Source organism: Struthio camelus, chromosome 3, assembly GCF_040807025.1.
Source record: "Struthio camelus isolate bStrCam1 chromosome 3, bStrCam1.hap1, whole genome shotgun sequence".
Classification (NCBI taxonomy): domain Eukaryota; kingdom Metazoa; phylum Chordata; class Aves; order Struthioniformes; family Struthionidae; genus Struthio; species Struthio camelus.
In genome coordinates this window covers 103,044,298-103,071,006 of record NC_090944.1, presented here as the reverse complement: position 1 = coordinate 103,071,006, position 26,709 = coordinate 103,044,298, and the positions used below count along the sequence as shown (strand labels likewise).

The 26,709-nt window shown below is 37.9% G+C and overlaps 1 protein-coding gene across 3 annotated transcripts in view; it reads right to left on the bottom strand.

The window, feature by feature from the left end:
- TTC27 (tetratricopeptide repeat domain 27) overlaps nucleotides 1-26,709 on the bottom strand; it is a 135,886-nt gene that overhangs the window by 53,645 nt on the left and 55,532 nt on the right. For all 3 annotated transcript variants that reach the window (XM_068939405.1, XM_068939406.1, XM_068939408.1), the window contains one exon: nucleotides 8,171-8,284. In XM_068939405.1, coding sequence (XP_068795506.1) covers nucleotides 8,171-8,284 — 114 coding nt within the window. The remainder of the gene's footprint in view (nucleotides 1-8,170; nucleotides 8,285-26,709) is intronic.

Below are 26,709 nucleotides of genomic sequence, written 5' to 3'. Positions count from 1 at the left end.
AACTGTTCCTTTAGTATAACATCCCTGTTTTTTAAAATTTAAATGTTAGAGAGTGATGAATGGCATTTCTCACATCCTAAATAAGAGAAGTTATACTCATCACTTGTTTTAAGATTCTTCTAGATAGCAATGGAACTACCATCAGCAAAAACAGCAAATACATATTGTTATACCAATTAAAGGAAATTATATGCTTTGTAACTAGAAATGCATTTTGCATTTACAACTTGCTCTTCTCTTACAGATAGCTTAGAAATGCATGGCTTATGATTACGCTGTGTTACAAGACATTAACATTAGAAGATCTCAGCTTGTCATGTCTAATTTTACAGGCCAAACAAGAAAAATGTGTGTTCTTGTTTTATCAGCTCCCAAGCAGTTTCTCAACTCTGAATGAACTAAGTATTGTACTAAAGAGGAGAACACGCTTTTGCACCTGCATGACAGTCTACAGCTGTTGAGGCCTGGTTCACCACTTCAGGCTCTTGTTTAAGGTACTTTGCCAGTGATTTTCACCAGACCATGGATCTGATTGTCTTTAAACTTTGGCACCAAAACACATGCTGCTGGTCTACTAATTTAGATTATTAAGTGTAGGTTTAATAAGTTTTATAATAAAATATCTAAAAATCAATTGGATTGACTGATTTGCCTCTATTCTAGCTTAAGATGCAACTCTCTGATTACTGAGACTTTTTAAAGTCGTTTTATAGGTAATGTAATCATCAACAGAGATATTGAATGCATAAAGCTACCAACATTTTTAAGGTATTCAGCATTTAACTGATTCAGCTAAATTCCCAATTTTACATAATTGCTCTACACACTTCCTACTCCATAAAAAAATAGATTTTTTTTAAACATTTCTTGTTAGCCTTAGTTCAGAAAACTGAACTGAGCGTTTAGTTAAATTATGCTTGTTTCTCCCACCCACCTTTTGTAGGCCTTCTATCTGTGATGCCTTTCAGTCTCTAATTCTATAACCTACCAATTCAAGCTATTTCTTATTTTCTCCTTTAAATGGTGGAAACTGGAAAGCTGCTGCTTACACAATATTTCCAAGATCTTTTGCTTTATGATATTCTGGTAATGTACTCTACCCCACCCCCATTACTACTCTGTCCTTAGGTGAACAACTTAATTTTTCTCTTTAAATCCATTCCCTAAATATCCTCTACACGTTTAAGCAAGAAAATAATCCAAAGTTATTGCCATCCTAATGACTTCAAACTTTCAAAATTCTTCAGGAAGGGACTACCTCTTGAAACTAAGGGTGCAGATTCTTGCTACAAATGTCTTTGTTTGTTACATCAGGCCACAAATCCCTACAGGTGTATATCACTTTAAAAGCCATATAGCCAACTAATTAAGAAATAAATATTAACTTCTGTTGTCAGTGTCATTTTACTAAAAAAAGCTTGAATTTCTTTATAATAGGGCTTGCAGCTGGGTGGGGAGGAAAGCAGACCAGAGGAAATGAGTCCAACAATCCCAAATTAAATCTAAAGCATTTAGTTCTCAAAATTAACACAAGAAAGGTCAAGGCCATGAATGGAAGATAACTGGATTCATAAATGTCTGATGCAATATTTCCTTTCTATTTAAAACTGAGAGCCAAGCAGTGTACCAGACAATTTAGAGCACCTCCTTTATTATTATCATGTGGAATATTTTTGTTGTAGTCAAACACCACCACCAAAAGAAGGATGGTAAAAGAAGGCATCTAAGAGCCCAACAGCATAACTGACTACCAAATTGATGAGTTTCCTGTTCTGTACAAATACTGAGCTTGAAGTTGCTGATTGCCAATATTCAGGATATGGGTTTCAATATTACAGACTATCAACGACTTAGGCCTCGGGATAAATCCACTTATAGAGCACAAAAGCTTTAGAAATTTCTTATTTATATATTTATGCTATTTGTGTTTATTTGTTACTTAATGTTATTTATAGGAAACATAATTTTATACGTATTACAGATATGTGCATTACCCTTATCAGGCAGGTGAGGTTACTTGAACTGTTTTTTTTCCCCAAAGGAAAAGCTGTTTCATCTGTCAATTATTTTATTTATTTTTATGATGTATCAGTAGGTACAAGTAGAAGTTCCCTTAAGTCTCTAGAAGCAGCTAGATTTATACGCTCACAAGAACGGTGAGCCAGTCCTTGCCAAGAATGGATTTAAAACCAGATCCTTCATTTTCTGTTGCAAAACCAAGGATACTTATATCATCTGTCAATTTACCAGGAGAACGCTACATGTAAAATTAGGCCAAATGTAGGTCAGATCATTTGGCTTTTGGGTAAAAAAAAAAAAAAAAAAAAGACACATATGCCTCATATAATCATACGTGGGGAAACTCACCCACGGGGGGTGAAAAATTTGAAGTGCTTCCTACACAGATGCAAGTCTCCTAGTTTCAGCTAGTCAGCTAACTATGACACTGCTACTGGTGAAACAGCCGTTGCACAAAACTTAGCACAAGGTGGAAAACCTGCCGGGAAGCTGCATATACTTTGAAACAGTAAGCCTGCATTAAATTCCAAGCTGTTGTGGCTCTACTACTTTTAGTTCCCTAATCAGCTTCCTCTGGGGAAATGCACAACCGCAGTGAACGCTGATAAATACATCCAAAGACTTCTTGCACCAGGTTTTTGCTTTCTGTTCTTTACTAATGAGGAAAGTCGGAAGGGCAGACAGAGAAATAAAAGAGGGAAAGCTGTCACTTTTGCGTTTAATTACAATACAGGATGAACAGACAACTGCCTTAACAGGTAAGGGAGAGTGTATTTTGTAGTATTTGGCATATGCAATGGAGAGTGTGGCTCAAGAAATGTAATCTCAAGAAATTTAACCATAATTGCATGCTGGAAGAAAAACAGATGGAGCTAAGCACCATGCTAATTATGTGCATTAATGAGTTCAGTGTATCACCAGAATCACTCGTGTCACATAACATCTTGTGTCAAATCTATCATCTGCTTAAGCAAAATGAAATATGTCCTGGAAATGCGTATCTTGAGACTGAAAACATTAACTATCACCCAGAAGTCACTCTCCCTTGTGATTGCTTTCTGAAGCATTAAGGATAATTTCAAGGGTTCAGGGGACCTTATGATCTTGTGTGGAACTCCTTACAATAAAGATTTTGAGACATCTGACTTTCCTCCTCTTTTCAAAAACTTCTTGGAACATGTGCTCTAATAATAAATACAATTCATATTAGGATATCAGTGCAAAATCTGTACCGGAGAGAAGAGAAGGCGTCCCTTCTGCTTACTACCCTCCTAAAGACAGCGACTTAAATCTCTCTCAGCTCCCCAGATTCCAGGAACTTTTCAATAAAACTTCCAAATTCATGTAAGACATCTCAGAGCCCAATTTATAAGTGGATCATTTTTCCCCTCCTTCATCCTCTCTCTCATTCAATACACACTTTAAAAACAACTATTAAAATCTTATTTAATGTACTCTTGGGGTACAAGAAAGGGTGTTGAAGAACAGTGGTAGACTCCCAGTCCAGTCACCTGGCAGTTGGGCTGAACAGACAGATGTTGCAGTCCCCTCCGTCATACCCAAAGTCTCTTTGTGTTGCTACAACCTTGGTTTTCAGATGCCCGATCATAAAGATACCTAACGCAAGCATCCAGAGAACAGTGAAAAATCTGTTAGCCTCAAACCTCCGTAGATCAGCTGCCCAGTAGGGGCGAATACTGCTCCCTTCTCCTTTTTAAACTCTTCTCCTAATTGCTGAATTTGTCCAATACAGAACACTGCCAAATAGAGCAAAAGGAGCAAGTTGACATGAAGGTGCCAGTTTAGTTTCTATGATAAATCACATGACTTTCTTGCACAAATACTTAAGACCATCAACATGAAGATAATGAAACAGCAAAGCTGCATTAGTACCGGTTATGCTTCACAGTTCACAAGATGCCAGGTGTGTAGATCTATACCAGTCTTTTCTTTTTATAAATGTACACTACTCTGATCTGAAAAAATTGCACACCAACTACAAAGAACATCTACCAAATGTCTCTAGTAAGAACAATTTAAACCAACAAATCATTATTTCTTTTTGATATGTAGAAAAACATTAAGTCACTGGAGAAAAGGACACTCCAAACGTACTATTGAAGTGAAAATTACAGAGCAGTTGACACAGAATTCCCAACCACATACATGTGTGTACGACTACGGATAATAAAACAAGATCTCACGTGACCTTTCTGTCATAGACATAACGATCAGCCTATAATATCGCCAGTCTGTCCCCAGCTCTCCTGAACTCTTATTAAAAACACCTTCTCAAGACGCATTTCTCTCCCACCAGCAGGCAAACTTCTCTGTTGCCAAGAAAAGCAAGCCAGAGAGAACCATCTGAAATACCGCATTCGTCGTATTGTGTGTTCGGAAAAATCAAGTGATTGGCTTACACGCCTGTTATCGCCAGGTGCAGCCAGCAGGAGCAAATACAATCAGAGAAGGGGTACTTAACAAGCTGACAAAAGCTCCAAGCATAAAGGTAGCCAGCGTAACCGCACAGATCGAGCCGCGGGAAGTAACTGTAACAAGTCACTGGGGAATAGGCATTAGCAGGCTACTGGTATGCCTGGCCCGTGAACTGGGACACAGCGGCAGCTTCACCTCCTTGGCTGCCAGCAATAACCATGCTCTCGCTTCTACTCCACCATCCCCTGCAAAAAGCATGCAAGCATGCCATAAAAATACAATTTGCTTCACTTCTTAAGAAAAAAAAAATTGAAATAGAAGAGTACGCTTACTGCACTTGTCAAGACAGTACAGTGAGATGTTAACCTTTAAGAGCTTAATTTTCATTTTTTATTTTTTAAATCACCCCTCTTTCTTTTCTTTTTCAAAGTTCCTGAATGACTCATAGTTCCCTTTTTTTCCTCCATCCTATAACTTGAGCTCTGGCTACACTTTCAGCAATAATCTGTGATTCAACAGCTTATTTCAAGCCATTTTCCAATATTAATATTGGAAAAAATATTAATATTAATATTCGGAATTATTTTTTTTAAACAATAGAAAGTAGCTGAAGAACCCCAAACTAACACGGAAATGGCAGGTTGCTGGCCGTGTGGAGAGCTATTTTTCAAAAACTAACACCCGTTTCCTCCTCTTTTCTCCCTTTTTCCCTTCTCTCCATCCTAGCACTTCACCCTTCCCCACCTACATCCATACAGAAAGGAAGAAAAGCCCTTAAAAAAATTATACAGTATCCAGAAACACATTTTGGTTGGCAGTACCTTGATCTAGACTTCAATATATGTTATACAGGTCATGATTAAGTATTCTAGTGGAATGTAAAATAACTCGGTTTTAGCCCTTGAATGCTGTTTCCTTTTCTTAGAAAAGTGGTTGAAAAAAGTACTGGCTTTAAAAATCTTTAACCTTATTTTTGTGGATCCAAACCTCATTTAGACAAAAACTGGACAGAGACAATCAGAAGCATCCAAAAAAAAAAAAAAAAGAAAAATCTCTTCTCCTCACTTGCAGTTAGCTACTAGTTGAAATATGTTCCACAGCACCCAGAACGGTCTTTTTAAAACTAGGGAAGGTTCCCGAGTCTGCATTATCTTTGGTTCATATTTTTAAAGTAATCAGAAAAAGGTCTTGCAGATCATTATTCCAATTCCTTTTGAAGCTTTCCAATTAAAAAAAAATTACAATGTCATTTCATGAAAGCTTTTCAGTATAACGTAGGGATATATCTGATACTTGGAACATGACAACTAAATTCAACACAACATACTCTCATTTCAAAAATAGCTGCAATTATTTTGAAATAATTAAAACAAGCTAAACAAACATAATAAGGCCCACAAAACACGCAGCCCAAAAGCAATTTCTTTGACAAACTAACAACTGAAGTGAGGTATATGTAGCCTGGCTTGCCCTATGCTCAGAAGCAGTAAATGCCTGCCTAGTAATATTCACCTAAAAAGGTGTTCATCAGCTGGTCAGAAGAATTTGCAGAAACAGTAGCAGATATGAGTGGAAATGGGAAAGGGAAGGAGAATTATGCTACAAGAGGAGGGAGAAGAGTCCCAGCATAATAAGCTGGAGCCTAGAGCGGCCCTTGCACTCATTGCACAGCTCTAAAGTAGGTTACTTAGGGGATTTGGTTTACCAGTTCTTATTCAAGTTGTCTTACAAGGACTCTTATAATTACTTTAAAAGACAGATACTGCAAAGAACGTGGGGGAATCCCACCATATTACATCCACCTCTTTCCTTAGTCTTCCCCACCTCTTTCCTTAGTCTTCCAGGCTCAAGTTAACTTGCCCTTTCTCAGAAATATTTTTTCCACTATCAAATCTTTTTACAACAATCTGAACTGACAAACACGAAATCATAAAAAAAGTAAAAATTTCCATGAAATTTCTATAGGTTTAAAATATATTTTCTACTGATAAATACTTGCAAAACTAACTAATTCTGGATACTACTTAAGCTTACTGCTTAAGAAGATGTTGTATCAAAAGGACCTCGTGTTACATATGAAAATAATACGGGACATTTGGCCTATGTTTCCCGATTCTGATTCCTTAAAAGTTCTTAGAACGGTTAGAAACCATGGTAACTGGTTAAAAATTTTGATCTGATGGAATTCAGGAATGAAAACCTTAAATGGAAGTTATTCAAGTTATTTGATTGGTTTAGCACAGATCAATCCTTAAACTTCTAACTATTTTTTGAAATTGAGCTTGAAATTGAACAAATCAATACAAATATGTCATTCTACTCAGATGCCTCGATAAAAAGAACATACTAAGACAATGCTTAAAATCACAGCTTCAGTGCCTGTTGTGAGTTCACCTCCCAAAATGTCACCGTGCACGCTACTCAACCTCCTCTCCCTAATATCCAGAACTTGTATGAAAAACCGCATCATTCCAGCAGTTGCAACACATGATGAATTCAGATACTATACAACCATAAACCCTTCAAGAGATTTCCAGCACGAGATTATCAAGCTGTAGAGTATGACAGCTTCCAATATTCAGGTTTATCATGCTAGACAAAAAAGTTGGCAACACTCCAACTGCTTTAGGGCTTAGTGCTTAAAGGATCCAGAGATCGCTTCCCAAATGCCTTCAGATGTTACATGTTCTCCCACGCTGGGAATCCGAGCTTCCCTGACGCTCTCCTAACAACCCTGGGAAATTCCATTATAGCGACTCTGTGCTCTCCTCAGCAGAAGGAAAATGCAGCAGCGCATTCATGCTGCACTCCTTCAACAATCCATGCATTAATAACGATTTTAGATGAAACATCAGTTTTTCAGGATATAATTAGCCAGCACTGTAACTATTAATTTTGTACATTCCTGGCCCTTTTTCGTCATCAGGATAGACACAAAGAAATGCCCGCTCTTCATGTGTGACAATAAGACTCAATAGTACAAAGGTGACTAATAAAACTCTGTAATATGAAAAAAACAACCTTTATAAAGCCAACATATTTTTTTCTTTGAAAGTATTTCATAAATAAATCCCTCTAGCTCATAAATTTCTGAATTTAAATCTCTCATTTAGATTTTGAAAACTCATATTATTTACACTTGGAGAAAGATTATTTAATCACCGCTTCAAACTTGCAAAAAAAAAATAGCAATCACTAAATGCTACATCAAAACAGTATATCAAAAAGTGCAACTTTATTCACAAACGAGCCTTCCTATTTGCACAGCACCAATGACCATTTGCAAGCCTCAACTTTTTCTATAGATGTTTTACTTCAGGAAAAAAAGTTAAGAAACGATAACAGTAGCAGCTTCACATTCATCAACTCTTATGTAAATAGCTCCTCAGATATTACTGAAGTCAGGAACTGTAAGTAAGAAAACAGATTTTAATTTCAATCTTCCAAAACTGTCACAACTTTTTGAAAGAAAATGACTATTTATTACTTGTACATATAAAAGTTTAGCTGATGACTGGCAGAAATAAAAGGATTTGTAGTCTATGCATCTAACCAAGAGGTATAATTAGAAAACTAGGCTCACTGTACCATCCATAGAAAGGAGAAGGAGCTTAGTCTCTGCTCCTAACTCCTGCCGGGTTCCACTCAAGATATAGAGAGCCCATATGTGTAACACAGGTATCCACGGTAGATTCAGGCAGCTCAGAAGCCTTACCTGAGTCTGCTTCATTGCCCGTTCCATTCTGCGAGTACTTCCTTTCTCAAGCTTTGTCCGAAGGAGCAAGGCAGAAGTCTGAATGGCCCAGAACTTTGGCTGAGAGAGTAAACACTGCAGAGAAAAACAACAGTTTAAATTATCTGCTATTTCATTTGAAAAAACACTGATGAAAGTGAAGGTTTCAAACAATGTCTCAAGCATAAACTCCATTTCCTATTCTGAAAGTCAAATGCATGGTAATAGTACGTATTCGATGAATTCAAAACTGTAGAGATTAATCTATTTTTAATTTAAAAGAAGGGCACTAAAACTACTTTTTCCTCCTCAACTACTGCAGCACTGTGTGTACATGTACCACGTGGTGCATACAGAAGAAAGGTGATAAACTAAACTGCACAAATTAAAGTGGCTACTCAGCATGAAAAGGAAAAAACAATTTGATACTGTGCTTTATTGCTTTGACATTTCACCTGAACATTACATATTTTCTTAGGGGTGGGGGGAGAGGAGGGGAAGATAAAATAATCTTAGACTAGAACTTGTGACTAGTAAATATCTATAAGGAAACAAGCTTGAGGAAAGCCTATATCTTCTTTCAATCTCTTTGAAAGGGAATGCATCTCTGTACAGAGCAATTCAAATAATAGTTCTTTAATACTAGTTTCCGCAAAATTGTGCTGACAAGTATTTCACACAATTTTTGGTAATTTGCACCTTTTATTTATGTCAAAAGACACACTCTCTGACTCCCAGTGTTCTGTTTGCTGAAAACAAACATATGTGGCTGATTTGACTGCAGTAAAGGTGTCCAAGAAGGGAAGTTCATGGGAGCGCTTTCAACAGTAAGGTTTTATAAATATCAGTGAAGGAAACCTGTATTAGAATCACAGAATCTTGTAGGTTGAAAGGGGCCTCTGGAGGTCAGCTAGTCCCACCTCCTGATCAAAGCAGGTCCAGTTAGATCAGGTCACTCAGGGCCTTGTTCCGGTTGAGTTCTGATTATCTCCACGGACGGAGATCCCACAGCCTCTCTGGGCCCCTGTTCCAGTGTTTGTATACCTTCACTGTGGACAATTTATTTTTTATTTTTCTCTATATTGAGTCAGAATTTCCTGTGCTCCAACTTTTGTCCATTGCCTCTCATCCTTCCACTGCGCACCTCAACTCTGGCTCCCTCTTCTCTATGCCTGCCTACTAGATGGCTGTAGGCAGCAGGAAGATCCCTGCCTTAGCCCTCCTCCTCTTAAGGCTCAACAAAACCACTTCTCTCAGCCTGCCCTTATTTGTTGGGTGCTCCAATCTCCTATATTAACAGTGCCTCCACATTAAAATAGGCTGAAATTGCCACGAATATCAAGACTATCAATTGAGTTGGATTTTGTCATGACTTGAGGATAGTAAGAAGACTGTTAGAACTAGACTGAACAATCTACAAGGAATAAGGAAAAATCAGTAAAAAACTTCCCTAAAAACATGGTAGTTACGTTATGACTTGGAACGTCCTGCTTAGATGCAAAAAACTTGATGTCAATCTTCAACTGTCGATTTTTAGGAAAGGCCAATTAAGAGATGTGTAGCCAGTATAACTTTGATACCCCTTAATAACGTATAGATAGCCTGGACTCTCTCCAGTGTGGTTTCAGACACAGTGTATCATATTTCTGCTACCTTTGAAGGAGAGACACTCGTAAAACTTCCTTGCTATTTTATTAACACTACAAATGTAATCCAGTCTCTCTGAAAAAAGAGATTAGTTTATAGGTTTTTGTAGAGTAGAGTAAAAAAAATGCTTCAGTGGTCTTATTCTTTCCTCTCAAAGATCCCCTACAGCATTAAAAAGTATGCTTTGCTGGTGTTTTGCGTGAAATGCCTGACAAATTTTTGTCCTATTGTAATCTGTTGTCTTATCAACCGCGTTTTTGCCAGAAAGGAAGCAGAAATAGACAAGCTACAACAGTATTTCTCCAAACAAAGCGACAAAGGGAAGTAAGAGAAGCGGCAGCAAATGAAGCATAAATGCAAGCAGTAGGAATGCATGTACAACCACCGAACACTTCAACAGCAGCTAATCCTCCCTATTGTGACCAACATTCTTGATATCTCTGCACAGATTCTTTGATAACTTCTACTCACTGTTGCACTATGAAGTTCCCAAACGGTTGCATACCATCCTGTCTCTACTGCGCAGCTGAAGGCATCAGAGGAATGCAATTACAATATTTTATATTCTATGTACCTCCAAGTATCATTTTACAAATTAATTACCATCAGTAAATCTGTAACTGGTCTGAATTCTAGTTCTGAGAGCTCATCTCTCACCTATCTCACCGTGGGAAGTTCAGTCTGCTACCTAATTTTCTTTGGTTTTGAGACAAATACTCCACTGCAGGAGGCAAGCAGAGCATTCCTAAGAGAGGACTCATGTTTCTGAATTTATTCTTCAGTGGCTCATTTGGGTTGGCTGCTAAAAAAATCTTAAGGGATTGTTTGGCCAAACATTTGACTGATGTTGATTGAAAAGGTAACTTCTTTTGTGACAAAGGCTACTTAGCTTCCCCCCATTTTCTCTATTATTGATATTCTGTCATATTACTTTATTTTTTACTGAAAAAGATTTTTTTTTTCTGCTACGTGGTGGTAAATACTAATATTTGTTTTTCAAATGAACACAACATCTGTCAAGAGACTAATAAAAGCTGAAGTGCTTGATTAATCAATGGTCCTAGAGGGGTTTATTTTCAGGTCCAATTACAGCCCTTACCCAGCAGCAGAGTACTTTTCCCATCACTCTGGTTTGGTTCAATGACTGGCACAAGAGGGGCATAGAGCAAAGGTTTTGTGTCAGCTTCCTCCAGCTTTGCCAGAGGCGAGAGAACGAGCAGCTCAGGAAAGCCCCTCTTCTACCTCTCTCGCTTTCTCTCTACACCTCCTATACCAACGTCTAGCCAGTTATTTAAGCAGTCATGCTAGATATCACGCACATATAATGCCATAACAGGAGGGAGAAGAAGCAAAGAGAAACAGGGTGGAAAAGAGGCAGAGGAGCGAAATGTGAGCTATACAGAGCAATTACAATCATATCTTTTAATAACAATCTGGCTTTTTAAAGGTACTCATAAGAAAAAGTAAGATATACCTGCTGAACAATTATGAAAGAACAACAGAAATTCTCTAACAGTTCTATTGCTATAAATAAGCACTGCAACTGCATAGAACAGTGAAAAGAGGTCTATTCTTCAGTTAAGAAACACTTGTAATTATATGTGTACTGAGCTCAGTCTTATGTCCGATCTCAAATGCTCACATTTTCATTGCTTAATCATAAAGTTTAAAGCAGAAAATATATAAAATAGGTGTATATAAAGGGCACAAATATTTATGCTCCTGGGCTTTGAAGAATAATTGCAGAACATGTATCAGTAACTATAAAGCATGCTCAAATTTTCCACCCAGAACATCTACATATTCCAGATAACAAATATTTTATCAGCCCCAAAGCCTTATAGTTCCACCTGAAGCTAAATGTAGACTTTATTAATAACACCACAGTTTAAAAGATGACATCTGGAAACAATAAAAACTAAATCAAGATTATGCAAGTTTGGTCAACACATCTGAAAATGTACCGCACTGTATTAAAGGCAGCTAAGAAAATCGATGAAATAATTTAGAACAAAAATATGGTACTGAGAATCTTCACAACTCAACTTTGTTCTTATTTTAGAAAAAAGCAATAACATAAGGAAAAGAAAAACAGGAAAACGAGATGAGGTGAGAAGAAAGGGAAGAAAAACTTATGCAACGTTTTCTGCACAGAATGGAATGTTTTCACATGAGAAAACTCATTACTCCAATTCTTCTCCACATTTTTTCCTACAAACAAAAACTCTTTATATCCTCCTCTCCCATCATTTCATAGTGAAAAAAGGAGATGTTACTAAAATATTATATAAAACAGAATACTTCATTCAATATATCCTCCTTGGATGATATTGGAATGAAACAATATGAACCTCAAAGTCTTTGCAACAAAACAGTAAGTAGCTGGTTATTATATAATAGTTATATAATATCCCCCTTATCATCTTAGAATAAAACAGCAAGTAATACCAAATTGTGAGAAGCGTGCACATTACAAATGAGATCCAGTGTGCACATTACAAATGAGATCCCACCCAAATCTACACATAGGACCTCTGCCAGACCCGGGCTGACTCTCAGGTACCGTTATTCAGTCTTGTCATTATTCAGAATTTAACCTATGCATGAAAACATTCCCTGATAACTCCTACTCATCTGTTAGAGAAAGAGATAAAAGAGAGACAAGGGAAAGAAAGGTTGCACAAATTGCAACTTCCTTACAAAATTTAAAACAAGCTAATAAGAATCTTAAAGGAAGCCTACGCCAACTGCTATTTCATATCTATGACTATATACAAATTATGCGTGCGTGTGTGTGTGTGTGTGTGTGTGTGTGCGCGTGCGTGCATGTATATAACATTTGGGTTTAAGGAAACTAAAAAGAGGGAAAGCAGCCTGGAGCTTAAAACCAGGAAAATAATATATGAAAGGTAGAAGAGAAAAGTTAACCAAAGAAACTTGTGAAGGAGGGGACACAGAGGGGTGTTAGCCCCCCACAATACTATATGACATACAGTCGACAAACTACAAGAAAGTAAGTCTTCTAAAGGGCAGATCTTCTACAGGGCAGATGAATGAAGCTGTCCTAGTCAATCACGACTTAAAGAAAGCATAGGTTGTTCAGAGCAATTGTTCTGCATGATTCCAGTTGCTATTTTAAAAAGTAGGAGGTCCTATAGGAATTCTCTGGGGAATCCAAGCCAGGAATAGAGTACAGGGAACTAATTAGATTTGCTAGACAAGAAACTGGAAGAGCTAAAGATGATCCTTTTTAATTACGATTCTAAATAATTTGAGTGTTTTCTGATTTTTTTTTCTTATCACAAATCTATGCTGTATGTAAGCCCATTCTTTTATCCTTGTAGCTTGTGCAGTGTTAAAACTATCAGTAGCCCAGTCACCTACTCTGATTGCTATGACAGAGCTTTTGTTTGAGCCTAGACTTTTGAACTTTAAGCACCTTTAACTGCAACAAGTTGCAGAATTCCCAGGAATTTAGGTATTAATTCACCACTGAACCAAAACTATTCTACGTATCTGCCAAATAGCCAGGACATGGTGAAATGACTTACTTGAAGGCACAGGCATGAGGCGCCTGAGGGTTACTCTGCTCCTTTGTCCTGTCATCACCTCCAGAGAAATAGCATTTAGTTTAGATTCACTCAGGCATTTGCTAAAATATTTTTTAAATAAATTCTGAAAAGGATTTAGAAAGAATGAAAAAAATCCCTCTTTAATTTCTTTTCGTTACCAATTTCAGTTAACGTACTTCAGCAGTTCTGTTGTTTGCATTTTGGAAAGTCCACATATAGCTAAGATTCCCAAATTAGCTACATGGATTAATTAACATCTGTTTATAATCAGTCCTACTTCATATACCTAAGCATATAGTCATATGATGATTTTCATGAATTCATCCAGATCAAAACTGTTTTTCTGTATCACGCAATCCTAACAACACCTCTGCTTATATTAGGTCTAGTTTATGGCCTAAGAAAGATTAAAGCAACCTAGAGTCCAGTGAAAAGCAAAAGAATAACAATTTTGAAAAAAAGTCCCTAGAACGATAATTTGAAGGCAAAAATCTTTCATTCAGACTAATCAGCAAGTACACTAATCTGGGTTAAGAATTAGTCTTTCAATGTGTAAAGCTGCTAAAGAAAAAACCCATCTCAATCTCTAATAAAAAAGATGAAGTATTAGGACAAAATTTATGTGCAGCATTGTAAGAAGCAGTCCAAAAGGTCACAAGAGGTCAAACAACAAAAATTTCAAAGAACTATTCATACAAATAGCTGTCAGAGATAATCTAGATGAACTTGGTCTTTTTTCACACAGAACTGCTAGAGCTGACTAGAGGATGCACTCTGTTGGCCCTGATGCTCACCAATAAGGAAGAACTCGTTGCAGATGTGAAAGTCAGCGTCAGCCTTGGCTGCAGAGACTATGAGATGGCGGAATCTGAGATCCTGAGAGAAGTGAGCAAGATGAACAACAGAATTACAGGCTTCAGGAGAGCAAATTTTGGCTGCAAATTTTGATCTGCTTGGCAAGATCCCATGGCAAGACTGTCATGAAGGGCAAAGGGGCCCAGGAGAGCTGGCTGATATTCAAACAAACTCCTAAAAGCACAAGAGCAGTCCACTCCAGTGTGCACAAAGCTAAGCAGGTGTGGCAGAAGGACAGAATGCATGAACAAAGAACTCCTCCCTGAGCTCAAACGCAAGAAGAAAGTACACACAAGGCGTACTTGCAAGGCTGCCCACAAGTAATATAAAGACTTTGCCCAAGCATACGGGAGTAGAATTAGGAAAGCCAAAGTTCAGTTGCTGTTGAAATTAATGAGAGCAACAAAGGACATCAATAATAGCTTCTGTAAGTACATCAGCAGCAAAAAAAAAAACCAAAAAAAAACAAGACAAAAAACCCAACGGAGCCTGCTCCTCAATGGGGCAGGGAACCTAGTGACATCGAAGGACATGGAAAAGGTCAGGGTACTCATTACCTTGTCTTGGTTTTTTAACTGGCAAGGTCTGCTCTCAGGCTTCAGGTCTCTGAGCCTAGTGGCAAAGTCGGGGGAGGGTAAAGCATTAAAGTAGGAGATCAAGTTAGAGACCACATAAATAAATTAGTAAGTCCATGGGACCAAATAAAATGCATCCAAAGATGCTGAAGGAACTATCCAGTACTATTGCAAGGCCGCTCTATCATCTTTGAAAGGTCATGATGATCAGAGAAAGTTACTGTTGACTGGAAGAAGGCAAATGTTATACTCACCTTCAAGAAGGGCAAGGAAGAAGACCTGGAGAGCTACAGGTTGGTGAGCCTCACCTGCGTCCTGCGAATATTATAGTGCAAATTTTGGAAGCCATGTGCAAACATGTGACAGACAATAGCACGACTGGAAACAGCCAGCATGGATTCACCAAGGGCAAATCATGCCTACCTAACCTGCCTACCTTCCACGATGAAACGACTGGCTCTATGCACAAAGGAGAGCAGTAGATGCTGTTTACGTTGACTTCAGCAGGGCCTCTGATACAGTCATCCTTAGTACCCTTGTAAATTAGTGAGTGGACTGAATTAGGGGATTGTAAGGTGGGTGGAAAATTGGCTGGACACCAGGCTCAAAAGGTTGTCAAGAGCAGTACAGACTGACCCCAATACTGGTGCCTAGACCATTTTACATTTTCATTAATGATCTTGATGAAGTGCATTCTTAGCAAGTTCATGGATGAAATTAAAATGTGGAAGCAGTCAATACACTCGAGGGTAGGTCTGTCATTTAGAAGACCTTCGCAGGCTTGAAAAACATGCCAGCAGAAAGCTCAAAGCTCAACAAAGACAAAAGCAAAGTCTCGCATCTTGGAAGCAATAACCCCATGCACCAATACAAGCTGGGTGCCAACTGGATAGAAAACAGCTTTGCAGAAAAGGCGCTGGGGGTTTGGTGGGCAAGTTGAACGTAAGTCAGCAAGTTTGCTTTATCGGATAACCACCAATGGCATACTGGGCTGTATAAGCTAGAATGCTGCCAGCAGATAACGGGCGATGATTTCTACTCCCTTTCTGAAGTGCTGTGTTCAGCTTTGGGCTCCCCAGTACAAGACAGAGATTGACATACTGGGCCAAGTCCAGCATAAGGCCACCCAGATCCAGGGGGATGGAGGACACAACATATGAGATGAGGCTGAGGGAACTGGTTTTGTTCAGCCTTAAGAAAAGAAGGGCTAAGACAGGGATCTTAGCGCTCCCTTCAACTACCTCATGGGAAGGTATAGAGAAGATGGACCAAAACTCTTCTTGGAGGTCACAGTGAAAAAACAAGCAGCAATAGATACATGTTGGAACACAGGAAAATTTTCACAGTGAAGGTAGTCAAGCATTGGAACAAGGCTGCTCAAAGAGCTTGTGGAATCTTCATCCCTGGAGATATTCAAAAATTGACTGGAACAAGGTCTTGAACAAGATAAGTTGACCTGTCTTGGGTGGGAAGTTGGACCAGATGACCTCCAGAGGCTCCTTCCAACATAAACGATGCTACGATTTTCTTCACTGACCAGTTAGAAAGCTTTAAAGCGCTAAACTCCAATGCAGGGATTTCAGGAAGGCACTGAAAGTTCAAGGAGCAGGTAATCATGTACAAATATAATTTGTCTAAGGTCCCATACGTACATCTGCACACAAGTACAAGGTTCTGTCAGAGATAAGGACACTGAATACCAGAGTTTCCTTCTCTTTGCTAAGACAAGCAACTACTTAAGCAAACTATCCTGAATAGAACCAGTGTATTCCCCACATAAATACAATTAGCCTACTCCACAGAAATATACCAGCAAACTTGTTAAATTTTACAACCCTTTCATCTTTACGTACCAAAGTATCGACCTTTAAACACCTCTGCTCATATTATTAAACTCACAACACCTTGGCAATACCGCTGGCCATCTGTAAACCCTATGCTTGAGACAAGCACTGCTCACAGGACAAATGCACCTCTTTCCTCTTATTACATGCACAGGGAGAATAAGAAAAGACAATCAAAATCTTTCAGAAGTTCCTGAGATTTTATAACCTACTTAGAACTCAGTTGAGCTTCTTCGGGCACTTTATTCAAACAGCTACGCCTCTATTAATGGAGCTGGAATATAGATGATTTCCAGTAGTACTGGCAGCTTCGGGTTGGAATGGGACTCACTCTAATAATTTTTTGGTTTTCAGATGTTGTAATTTTAAACAGAACTTCTGTTATGCTAGAACGCTATAATGCAAAATACAGTGCATTTGTGATTAAGTCATTTCCAATAGGAATACTCTGTTTATGTTGGACTGCAAAGCCTAACCATCAAGAGGGTAAGAGAGAGAATTAGATTTCTAGTTACAAGAAAGCAGTGGAACCATGGCTTAGCAACAAAGCAAGATGGTCAATATAACCATTTTCTGCAGCTCTGCTTGGTGCATGAACGTGTAAAAATCTCTGCTTTACTGAAACAAAGTAAATAGCTACTCTGTTCAAGTCCAGCATGCATACCAATTCTGCTGTATATGTCCATTCCAAAGATTTAAAAATATAATTTAAAAAAACCTAGAAGATCTGATCTTATATAATCACCAGTGAATTCATACTTCTTCAAATCAGTTTCCCAGACATTAAATTCCTTGATTGAAGTGTTTTTATTCTTATCACAACACTCAACAGGTTTTTGCGGAAAATACTACGTTACCTTGAAGAAATCTAATCTCCTTTTATCTACATTTAAGTCAATAGCTTGTGTTTGAAAGCACACGCGTTATATTTTCATAGACCAAATTGCCAATATACCAAAAAAACGCACTGCAAATCATGGAACGCTGAATAAAGATTGGAACTAACAATTTTTTGTCTTAGGTACACTGTGTCCTCCATTCAATGCTACCCCCAGGCTTTTCCTTTTTTTATTTCCCTCCACGCTATTATAGATGAAAATCCTTAGGTACATATCGTTATATAACTATATAAAAAATTTAACCCTCAAATTATTTACAATATGCACCTGTAAATCCCCATGTAATTTATCCCACACTCAAAGAATAAACACCTTCATTTTTGAGGGGTTTCATACTAGCAGAGGAACTCTACCAGTCTCCTCATAAAACATCGGTTTACTGAAATTAAATAATTTGAAGCTAAGATGGAAACAACTCCCGTTTAGATGCACACACATATATAATACATAATACTTTCCATTATGCTGGGAATATCACCTTAATAATTAACCTTGATAACCTTATTGACTTTAGATACCAAATTCAAACATATCCTTACACAAAAACAAAACAGCATTTTGTAGAGCTACTTGGAAAAGGTGGCAACAAAACATAACATGCCATATTCAAGCCTAGTCTCTTCACTGCTTGTACATGAGGGATTATGCTAACGGGTCCTACAATACAACCATTGATTCAGTCATTGACATATAGCATCGTGACTACATATAGTTCTGAAGAAACAACAATGGTTAACTTGGATATAAACAAATAGGATGCTGAAGTAAACGTTTTCAAACCATTTTCTCATTGCACCTTCTGTCATCTCTAGCTACTGGCATTACAGACAACATTCCCAAATAACAATTTTGGAATTTACACCATTAATCAGGGTGGTAATTTGAGCACCTATAAATTCCTCACCTTCATAAGTAGTACGCAAGAGAAATATTTCATATTCGATTGCGCATGCCATTACCTTGATAAGACCTACTAATCTGAAAAAATAAATTTTGGGCTTCTGTTCAAGGCAGCAAACCTACAGATAAATAAACTATTCATTTCTAGAAACAACAGCATTTTTTTAGACACGAGGAAGGACAAGGTATAAAGCTGTACATTGCCCAGTCACATCTTATTAGCTATGAACACTTTCATGTTTTCTAAAGCTCAACATGGAAAAGGTTACATTAGGATTTCACTCTAGGAGACTCCTGTTCCGATAACACAAATCCTAACCCTATTTGGCACAACTACGTCCTTAGAGAGAGACACCAACAAAACAGGTAAGCAGAATAATATTTCCATCCCTTGAGCATGCAAGGCTTCCATAAATCTTTTGACAGAGGATATATGCAGCGGTTAGCAGGAAGAAGGGGAGAGAAGAAAGTATCCTTGTTCTATAATTTAGATGGTAAATTTGCTTCCTAGCATGGATTAGCTAAGAGACTTAGTACATTAGCTTCCCATGGGTTTTGATTGCTTTGGAGTTATCAAAAATTATCAAAATAATTATCAAATTATTTTGATTATACAATTATCAACACCTGTCCTGTATATGGCTTGATGCATCTGATTATTTTCACGCTTTCACTAAGCGCTGAACTCTATCTTAGATAAGCCCAAGGTTATTGGATTGAAAGTCAAAATATTATCAACATATCCAGAAAATTATAAGTGTGCATATGCCAACACGAAAGCAACTGAATTTAAAATTTCTAATTTTTTTCCTGTCAACCTTATAGCAATTTTATCTGGCAACTGACTACACCTTTTTTTTGCCCGGTTTGATAATTTTTTAATAAAAGCAACCTGCAAGTCTTTGGAGTTTCAGACTGATCAAATGCAGCCTTAGGGCAAAACTATCAAAAATAATTTCCATTTTCACTGAGAACTCCACAGCCTGTGTTCTACACATAAGTGAATTATATTTCAGGTGTTATTCCAAGTCCAGTGGTAGTGTTTTCCCCTTGTCTTGCATGGGGAAAAAGTGTTATTATTTGGTTAGGTCTTGAATACTTTTTTGCCTAACAGTATGTAAAATAAGTTCTACATTGTACCTTTCGATATTAAGCCAGGATCTTTGCACTGCAACAAGAAAACAAAAAATCACGCAATGCTTGAGCCCATATGACATGTACTAGCTGAAGTTCCATATTTTCCCTTAAGAGGTCTTTTCTTCATTTTAACGAGTTGTTGTGTCAAGGTAGCATTTTATCGACAATCATCACTTCTGATTTTTAAGGTCTCTTCAAATTATTATCATTTGAGTGTTATATTTCAAGTGAACTGTGTCTGACTGTCATTTAGGTAAATCAAAGAGACAGGCAGAAATCGTAAAAGTATTAAAATGACAGAGGAAAAGATTTACTTCCCGGCATTGGCTGAGACATCAACGTATGCAGTGTGCCATTTTCCACTATTGCTTTAATATCTCGTATATATTTCAGTCGGTTTAGACCACACATTCAGTATATTTTTTCCAAAGTCTAAAGCTATTCACTCAAGTGTATGACAAGGGTTTATTTCGGTCTATAAAACTAATCCTGGGACTGTACAACTAAAATAGCTTTTCACCACAACAGGTGTTAGCTGATCATGAGCAGAGCTGGGCTTAAAGCTCTTAGCCGCAGCCATTAGAAATACCTCTCAATGTTAAAAAATCAAGAGCGTGGCCAAGACACCATCAGCAATCTGCACCAAGGGACTAGTTTAATTAGAATGGTATTTTTAAAATTTGCTTTGTCTAGTCTTGTCTGGTAGCTGCTGCGCTAAAGTTGTAGCATTACATCATTGTAAATAGAGTACCTTTTGCTCAATTTGATCACTGAAACATGGAGACTTTATTTAATTTTTTTTTGAATTTTTGTATACTTCAATGTGTTTGAATATGATTACTTCACATAAATAGTTTCAGAGTCTTGGATATTTAAATGCATTTGTAATACATTATTATTTTTGATAGCTTTAAAATAATACATACACACACATATGATGGACAGTTCTGATTTTCCCCATCTGTAGTTATGAAGGGTCTTTAGCAGTTTCCTCTTTTTTCTGCCCACACTTTACAAAGCAGAATGTATGCAAAGGTGTTAAAAATAAATCTTTGTTAAACAGTTAATCATTTAGACTAGACTGCCTGATTTAGAAATTAATGCTAGACTCAGTATAGCAGCAATTAGATTGCCCTCACCTAAATGTAATTTAAAGTTATTAAGTAGCTCATTTAATTTCAGTTTGCAACTGACTCTGGAATTTAACATATCTGAATATACACTAAATACAATATAGGCATTACTCAGTAGCTGGCATAATCAACCCACAAGTTAAAAGAGAAGACTGAAATAAATTTTCTTCTCACAAGATTTACAAAACATTCCACTACTGTATGCAAGAAGGCTGAAGTCATTTCTCTTTAACTGTATTTTCCACCACGTTTTTAACCTCCTCCTGTTCTGTAGTGAACAGGTAACTCTCGATAGCATCAGACCAACAGAATCCTCATATTCCATGCTTCTTATCACTCTAAATACATTTCCCTTCTGTTGCACTATTTTCCAGCAATCACTGTTACTGCTTCTGATATCTACCTTGCAAGAACCAGGATGCATTACAGCTTCTGGGCAGCTCTTGATGCTATTTCTTTCCCCTCATTAACTGATTTGTGGTCAGCTTGGAAACTGTGTTGGCTTGTTGTGCCACTTCTGTAGTACATACGAGCATAAGGAATTAAAAAAACATCAGGCAGGCAAGCACGAAAATCAGACTCCCTAGGCTGTTTAAACAGGCAGCAGTAAAACGAAGGTCCCTCCAAAAGAGAGTTTTGAACAAACATCAAGCTTTGGGGCTCCTCGAGAAAGCCTCTTACTCTCCATTAACTATTTGTGAAGGAGACTAACTTTCTAGTTTACGTACCTAGGTTAGATGCCTGACTGAGGTGCTTGTTGCCAGTAAATTCTCCAGACAGGCTCTCTAATCATTGCACTGTATCTTCCAGGCTCAGATCTCCTTTGGTTGCCTTGAGCTTATCATGGGCCTGCAGATACCTCTGGAATTTTATGACTGCTTTACCTGAGCAGTGGAAAAGAATACGCTATAAATCAGACTTTCTGTGCAGACCACAGATTTTGAAATGGGAAAAAAAAAAAAATCCAAGAGTTACCTGGCACCCTGCTGTGGTTTTTAACTCAAGGCAAGAACCAAGTTGAGAAGCATGTAAAGGTTCACACAGATTTAATCAGTTTCACACTAGGTGGTATACGAGTAACAGATTTAAGTGTGCATAGGTCACAAGTTCCATTACTGAAGTGACCTGTCTCTTTAAAAGTGCAAAACACTGTGCAACCTTAATTACCTCTGAAGTAAGACAATCGTATTTCTGTAGATGGCACTTTAAAAGTCAACCAAAGAAAAACAAGAGTAATTTGCACTAGAAGTCTCTTTTCACTGAAGATATTGGAAAGGGTTATTGAAAATGGATCATCAGTGAATTTTGTGCACAGTAAATGCACCTGCTAATTACAGTTAATGCTAAAAGTTCAGTCTCGCCAAAATACTGCAAGGACTATCACCTGGTGTCTGTTCAAGGATACCATGTCACTTTCCTCAGTAGAAATATTACAACACTTCAGTACCTTTCTGCACATGTTCATCCTACCTACCTTAAAAAGAAAGTGCTCTTTGTGGGGGAAAAAAAACCCACACAACTGTTCCCAGCAGTAAGTTAAGGATATTCCCTATTCACTAGCACCCTTTTCCTTTGGTCAGTCAATATTGAGACTATTCAACTATCCATATGGTTAAAATCCTGATGGGGAAAGCAGATGAGTTCCCAAAAGAAAATACCCTCAGACTTTACAGCTTCTCTTTGCTCATCTTGCTTTCACTAGAAAAGGCAAAATAAGGAACGTTCAGTCAAAACAGGTAACATTCAGGCAAAATGAGGCTGCCTTATATCTGGTCTTGGTTCTTGTGAGCATCATTAGGAAAACATCCAACTTCCTTTTCCATTCTCCATGAAGGTCTCATTTGGAACCTGAAGTCATCCCTATCCCAGCACTCCTTTGCAGTGAATTTTATTTTATTTTTGAAAAGAAATAACATACAAAAGGTCTATATTTTCTGCTTTTACTTACAGAAAGAAATATTTCATTTTGTAAGAGGCTGCATCTTTCTTTTCCCTTCCTTCTGCCTCCGTATACTCTTCCTCTCATGCAGAAATAATATTCACATGACTCACTCTCTCTTCCCTTCTCCAAATATATATTTCAATAGTGTACCTGGAAGTGGTTAAGCACCTGTTCTTGTTAGAACAATGTTTATGTCCAAAGCTCAGTGCATATCTGTTTCTTCTTCTTCCCACTATAGTCTTTGCCTCTTGTGAATACACACTAAGAATTTCCTGAGTGCTCTCTTAAGCTGGCTGTTTCTATGGTTTTTCTTGGAAAATTTCCTCTCTCACTCCATAACCCTGTGACTCAGAAACACACAAATATTGTCTATATTGAGAAAATGGAAATAAAGCAGATCATTTGATGTGGACGTAGGTATATACTGGAATCTGATTCTAGTCAAAAGTAAAATAAAGACTGTGATGAGCGGCTTTTCAGTGAACTGTGAATGTAATTAACAGCAGAACTCATTTGTTATTCGATACAGGATTAGGTAAAAGGGTTTTTTCCTACAACTTTTTTCCTACAACTTTCCTCCTATCTGGAGATAAAGCTTGAATGGAGGCCTCATGTCTCCTACACTACACACCGCACAGAAAAAAGGTCAAAGAAAGTGAGCCTTAGAGAAACATTCTCTTACAAGGGATGCCTCCTATGTTTCACAGATAAAAAAAAAAAGAAAATCAGTGAAAGGGATACAAAGGCTTACACTTACTGAAGAATTTTCAGTGGAAACCATAAAAGGTACAAAGAAAGCTTTGTCTGGATTTATATTTAATAGCGATGCAGAAAAGCAAGCTCAAGTTAACTTGTGTGGAACAGAAAGAAAACAAAAAGTAGGGAGACACGTAAATCCTTAAGCCATAAATACGATTCTTTAATCCTGCATTCTGTCTGTAATTTAACTTGTATGCATGCAAGTAGGAATTTTCAGAAAGGCCTATGGAAGGACAAAGGTATTATCAGAGCGCCAAATGACTGGTTAACAGTCCTACTTACATCTTCAAACTGCAGAACTTCCTGAAGGGCTGAACTTTTTTATTTTAATTTTCTTCAATAAATAGGCATTGGTGCAGTGCTATTTTCCAAGCTGCTAAGAGCTTAATGGCTCTGCAATGCTATTAAAGCAGTATGCACATTATACCCGCTTCTATGAGCAAAAGAAAAACAAATGATTTTTCAATGCTATTGCTTAAGCAGAGTTTTGGTTTGTGTTTTAGTATGTTTTTTCTTTCTGTTTTGAAAGAGAGTATTTAAGTTCAAAAGCAAGTTTTCCTTAGAGGTTCTCAATTAGCTTTCTTTAGGAGAAGGAAGAAATTAGAGAAGAAAAGGAAATGTCATGAAGAAAGAAGATACTGTTTTATTTAAAAGAATCTGCTTTCAATGACTAGTGAAGGGTAAACCACATAAGATATGGCTCCTATTTTCACTTAGAATGGAGTCCAGCCATATTACTGACACTCGCTCGATTGCGCCAAACATATCACTTATTCTGTGTTATGCTGAAAACAACCTCAGCCAGATTTGACTGTAGTAGCATTGTCTTTTTCAGGTCTGTGGTTTGGACTTATTCCTGAAACAGCGTAAGTACAGACTTCCACACCACATCACAGTACTGCATTTATTTCCTAAGGTCCAATCTCAACAGCAATAAATCAGGTTTTTGGATTCAAATGACTAGACTTTTAACTCTTTGATAGCAGTGATAAGGATTTCCCTCGGTATTAAACAACAGTGCATTTCTCTTAACTGCTCAGCCTCAGGAATTCCACAGTCTATGCCAAGGCTCTGAACACATCATGTGCTCTTTTGAGAGCATCCTGAAAAAAAGAAATGCATATTCAAGAAATCACTCACAGCCCAGGTAGCAAAGCAGTGAATTTGATTTGCACACTGATTAGCCTCCTCTAATCAATACAGGGTGTTTTAAAGATCCGAGAGAACGGCTAGACACCTTACTTCAAAGATAAACAGCTTCAGCTCTGTACGCCTCAGTACATACAATCTGAGGACTTCCAATCTGTTTAGCCTCAGGACAAAGTGCAAATGACTGAAAAAAGGGCAAAAGACCACAAATCAGTGCCACTGAAGAATATTTTCTAACTGGTTCCATTCAGGTTGGCACTGTGGGAGAAGAAACAGGTACTAATCCCCTGCTAAGCACTCCCTGGAAACTAACACAGCATAACTTAATAATGTATAACTTAATTTCCCCATGGTGCGCCTCCCTTCCTTCCCCAGCTTTGCCTCTCTTCTGACAAAGAACATTATGGGACAGATGGTGCTATAGTTTAATTTATCCTCTGCTGATAGGAATTTACTTCTTAGGGAGACAATCAGTTATGACTTTTCATCCTTCTATTTCTAGAAAGGCTGCCTGTGACTACAAACAAATACCATGATTGGTCAGTAGTTTCTTTAAAATGGTTAGCTCTGCCTAAGCCTGTATTTTGTTTAATACAATGTTTTTGTTTTAGTCAGTACTTCTTACACAGCAAAATCCAGATAAGACCGTACACTAAAGTTCCTTCTTTTTTCTACTTCCTTGTCCATTTGAGCCGGTGAGAGCAAATTCCACGCTTGCAGCACCCCAAACCACTGGAACATCCCTTAGGCATGACAGACCCTGCATCCTTATGCCACTGCACCACGATGGTGGGATTTGTCCATCTCCCCTGCCTAAATGCATTCTCTAGCTCGCAACTATGCATTCTCCAGAGTCCACAGGGATGTTTACTGTTTGCTTGGCCTAACAGAAACGTTTATCTTTACTTTAGCCACAGTAACTTTAGGACAAATGTGCATTTGCTATAATTATCCTGAACGTATTTTAACTGAGTATCTTTTGCAGGATTAGAAATGTGAGATAGCAAAAATACTAGTTCTCAGACAAGTCTGCTGAACGATCATAAAAATTATACAACATACTGGAGTCTTAAAAGCTGTCCTCACATCCCTCAATAAAGGGCAAATAAGCATCTTGAGAAGAATCAATTTTATGTTTTCTTAATTTCAGAACTGTAAGTTTGGTCAATGTCACTTGTGAAACCATCCTATAATGGTTATAATGGTTAACTACTCAAAATCAGCTGTCACTTTTTTTTTTTTTCCTGTAATGTGGACAGCCAAGAAAATTAAGGAAAAATTACATACCTAAATCAGTAGCTTAATAGTAAGGCTGGCACTGACTTTACTATTAAGCCATGCCAGAACAAAGTATAGAACTTAATATAACATCTTCACATCCTTAAGTCTGGAAAAACAGCTGTATCTAGAAGAATGGTGAGGCCTACCAGAGGAAAATTCACCCAGTTCCAGACAGGACTGTGCAGGACTGTACCTGGTTTTCCCCTGTTTTGAATGCCAGCATCCACCACAGGAATTCAGCCTACAACAGTCTCTGCTATTCAGCAACCTCCATACTGCAGTACTTGGTGTTCACAGGTAAGTGTAACACGCTGAATGCAAGAGGCATACCCCAATTGCTGTTTGGTGGGCTAACCGGCTAGGGTCAAAGTCAGAAGATGGCAGTTTCAGTGGGAGCTCTAGGACAGTCTCAGCAGTTTCCCAGAAGAGAGTTCACATTAACAAATTTGAGTATCTATCAGGTTCTGATTCCTTCAGATTTCTGACTCTATCAAGAGTAGAATTATGTCTCTTTAAAGAGGTAACCGCTCCCATTACACGCAATAGGCTCAAGCTGCTGGAGGTCACCAGCAGCCTGGCGTTAAACCCTATGTGCAAAAGTTTGGTTTCCAGCAGCAAAGCAAAGCTGCAGCCACCTTGCTTCCAGAGACTGAAGACAGCCCTGAAAGATGACAGTGATTCCTTAAACAGCAACCAGAAGTCAGGAAGAACAAGAATAGGGATAGAAAGTCATGAGAAAGGAATTAGGGAAGATGAGAACAAAAGTAAAAATCAGGTACGCAGACAGGCAGTGCCAGCAGGTCAAGAAGGGCTGAGGGGAATATGGCA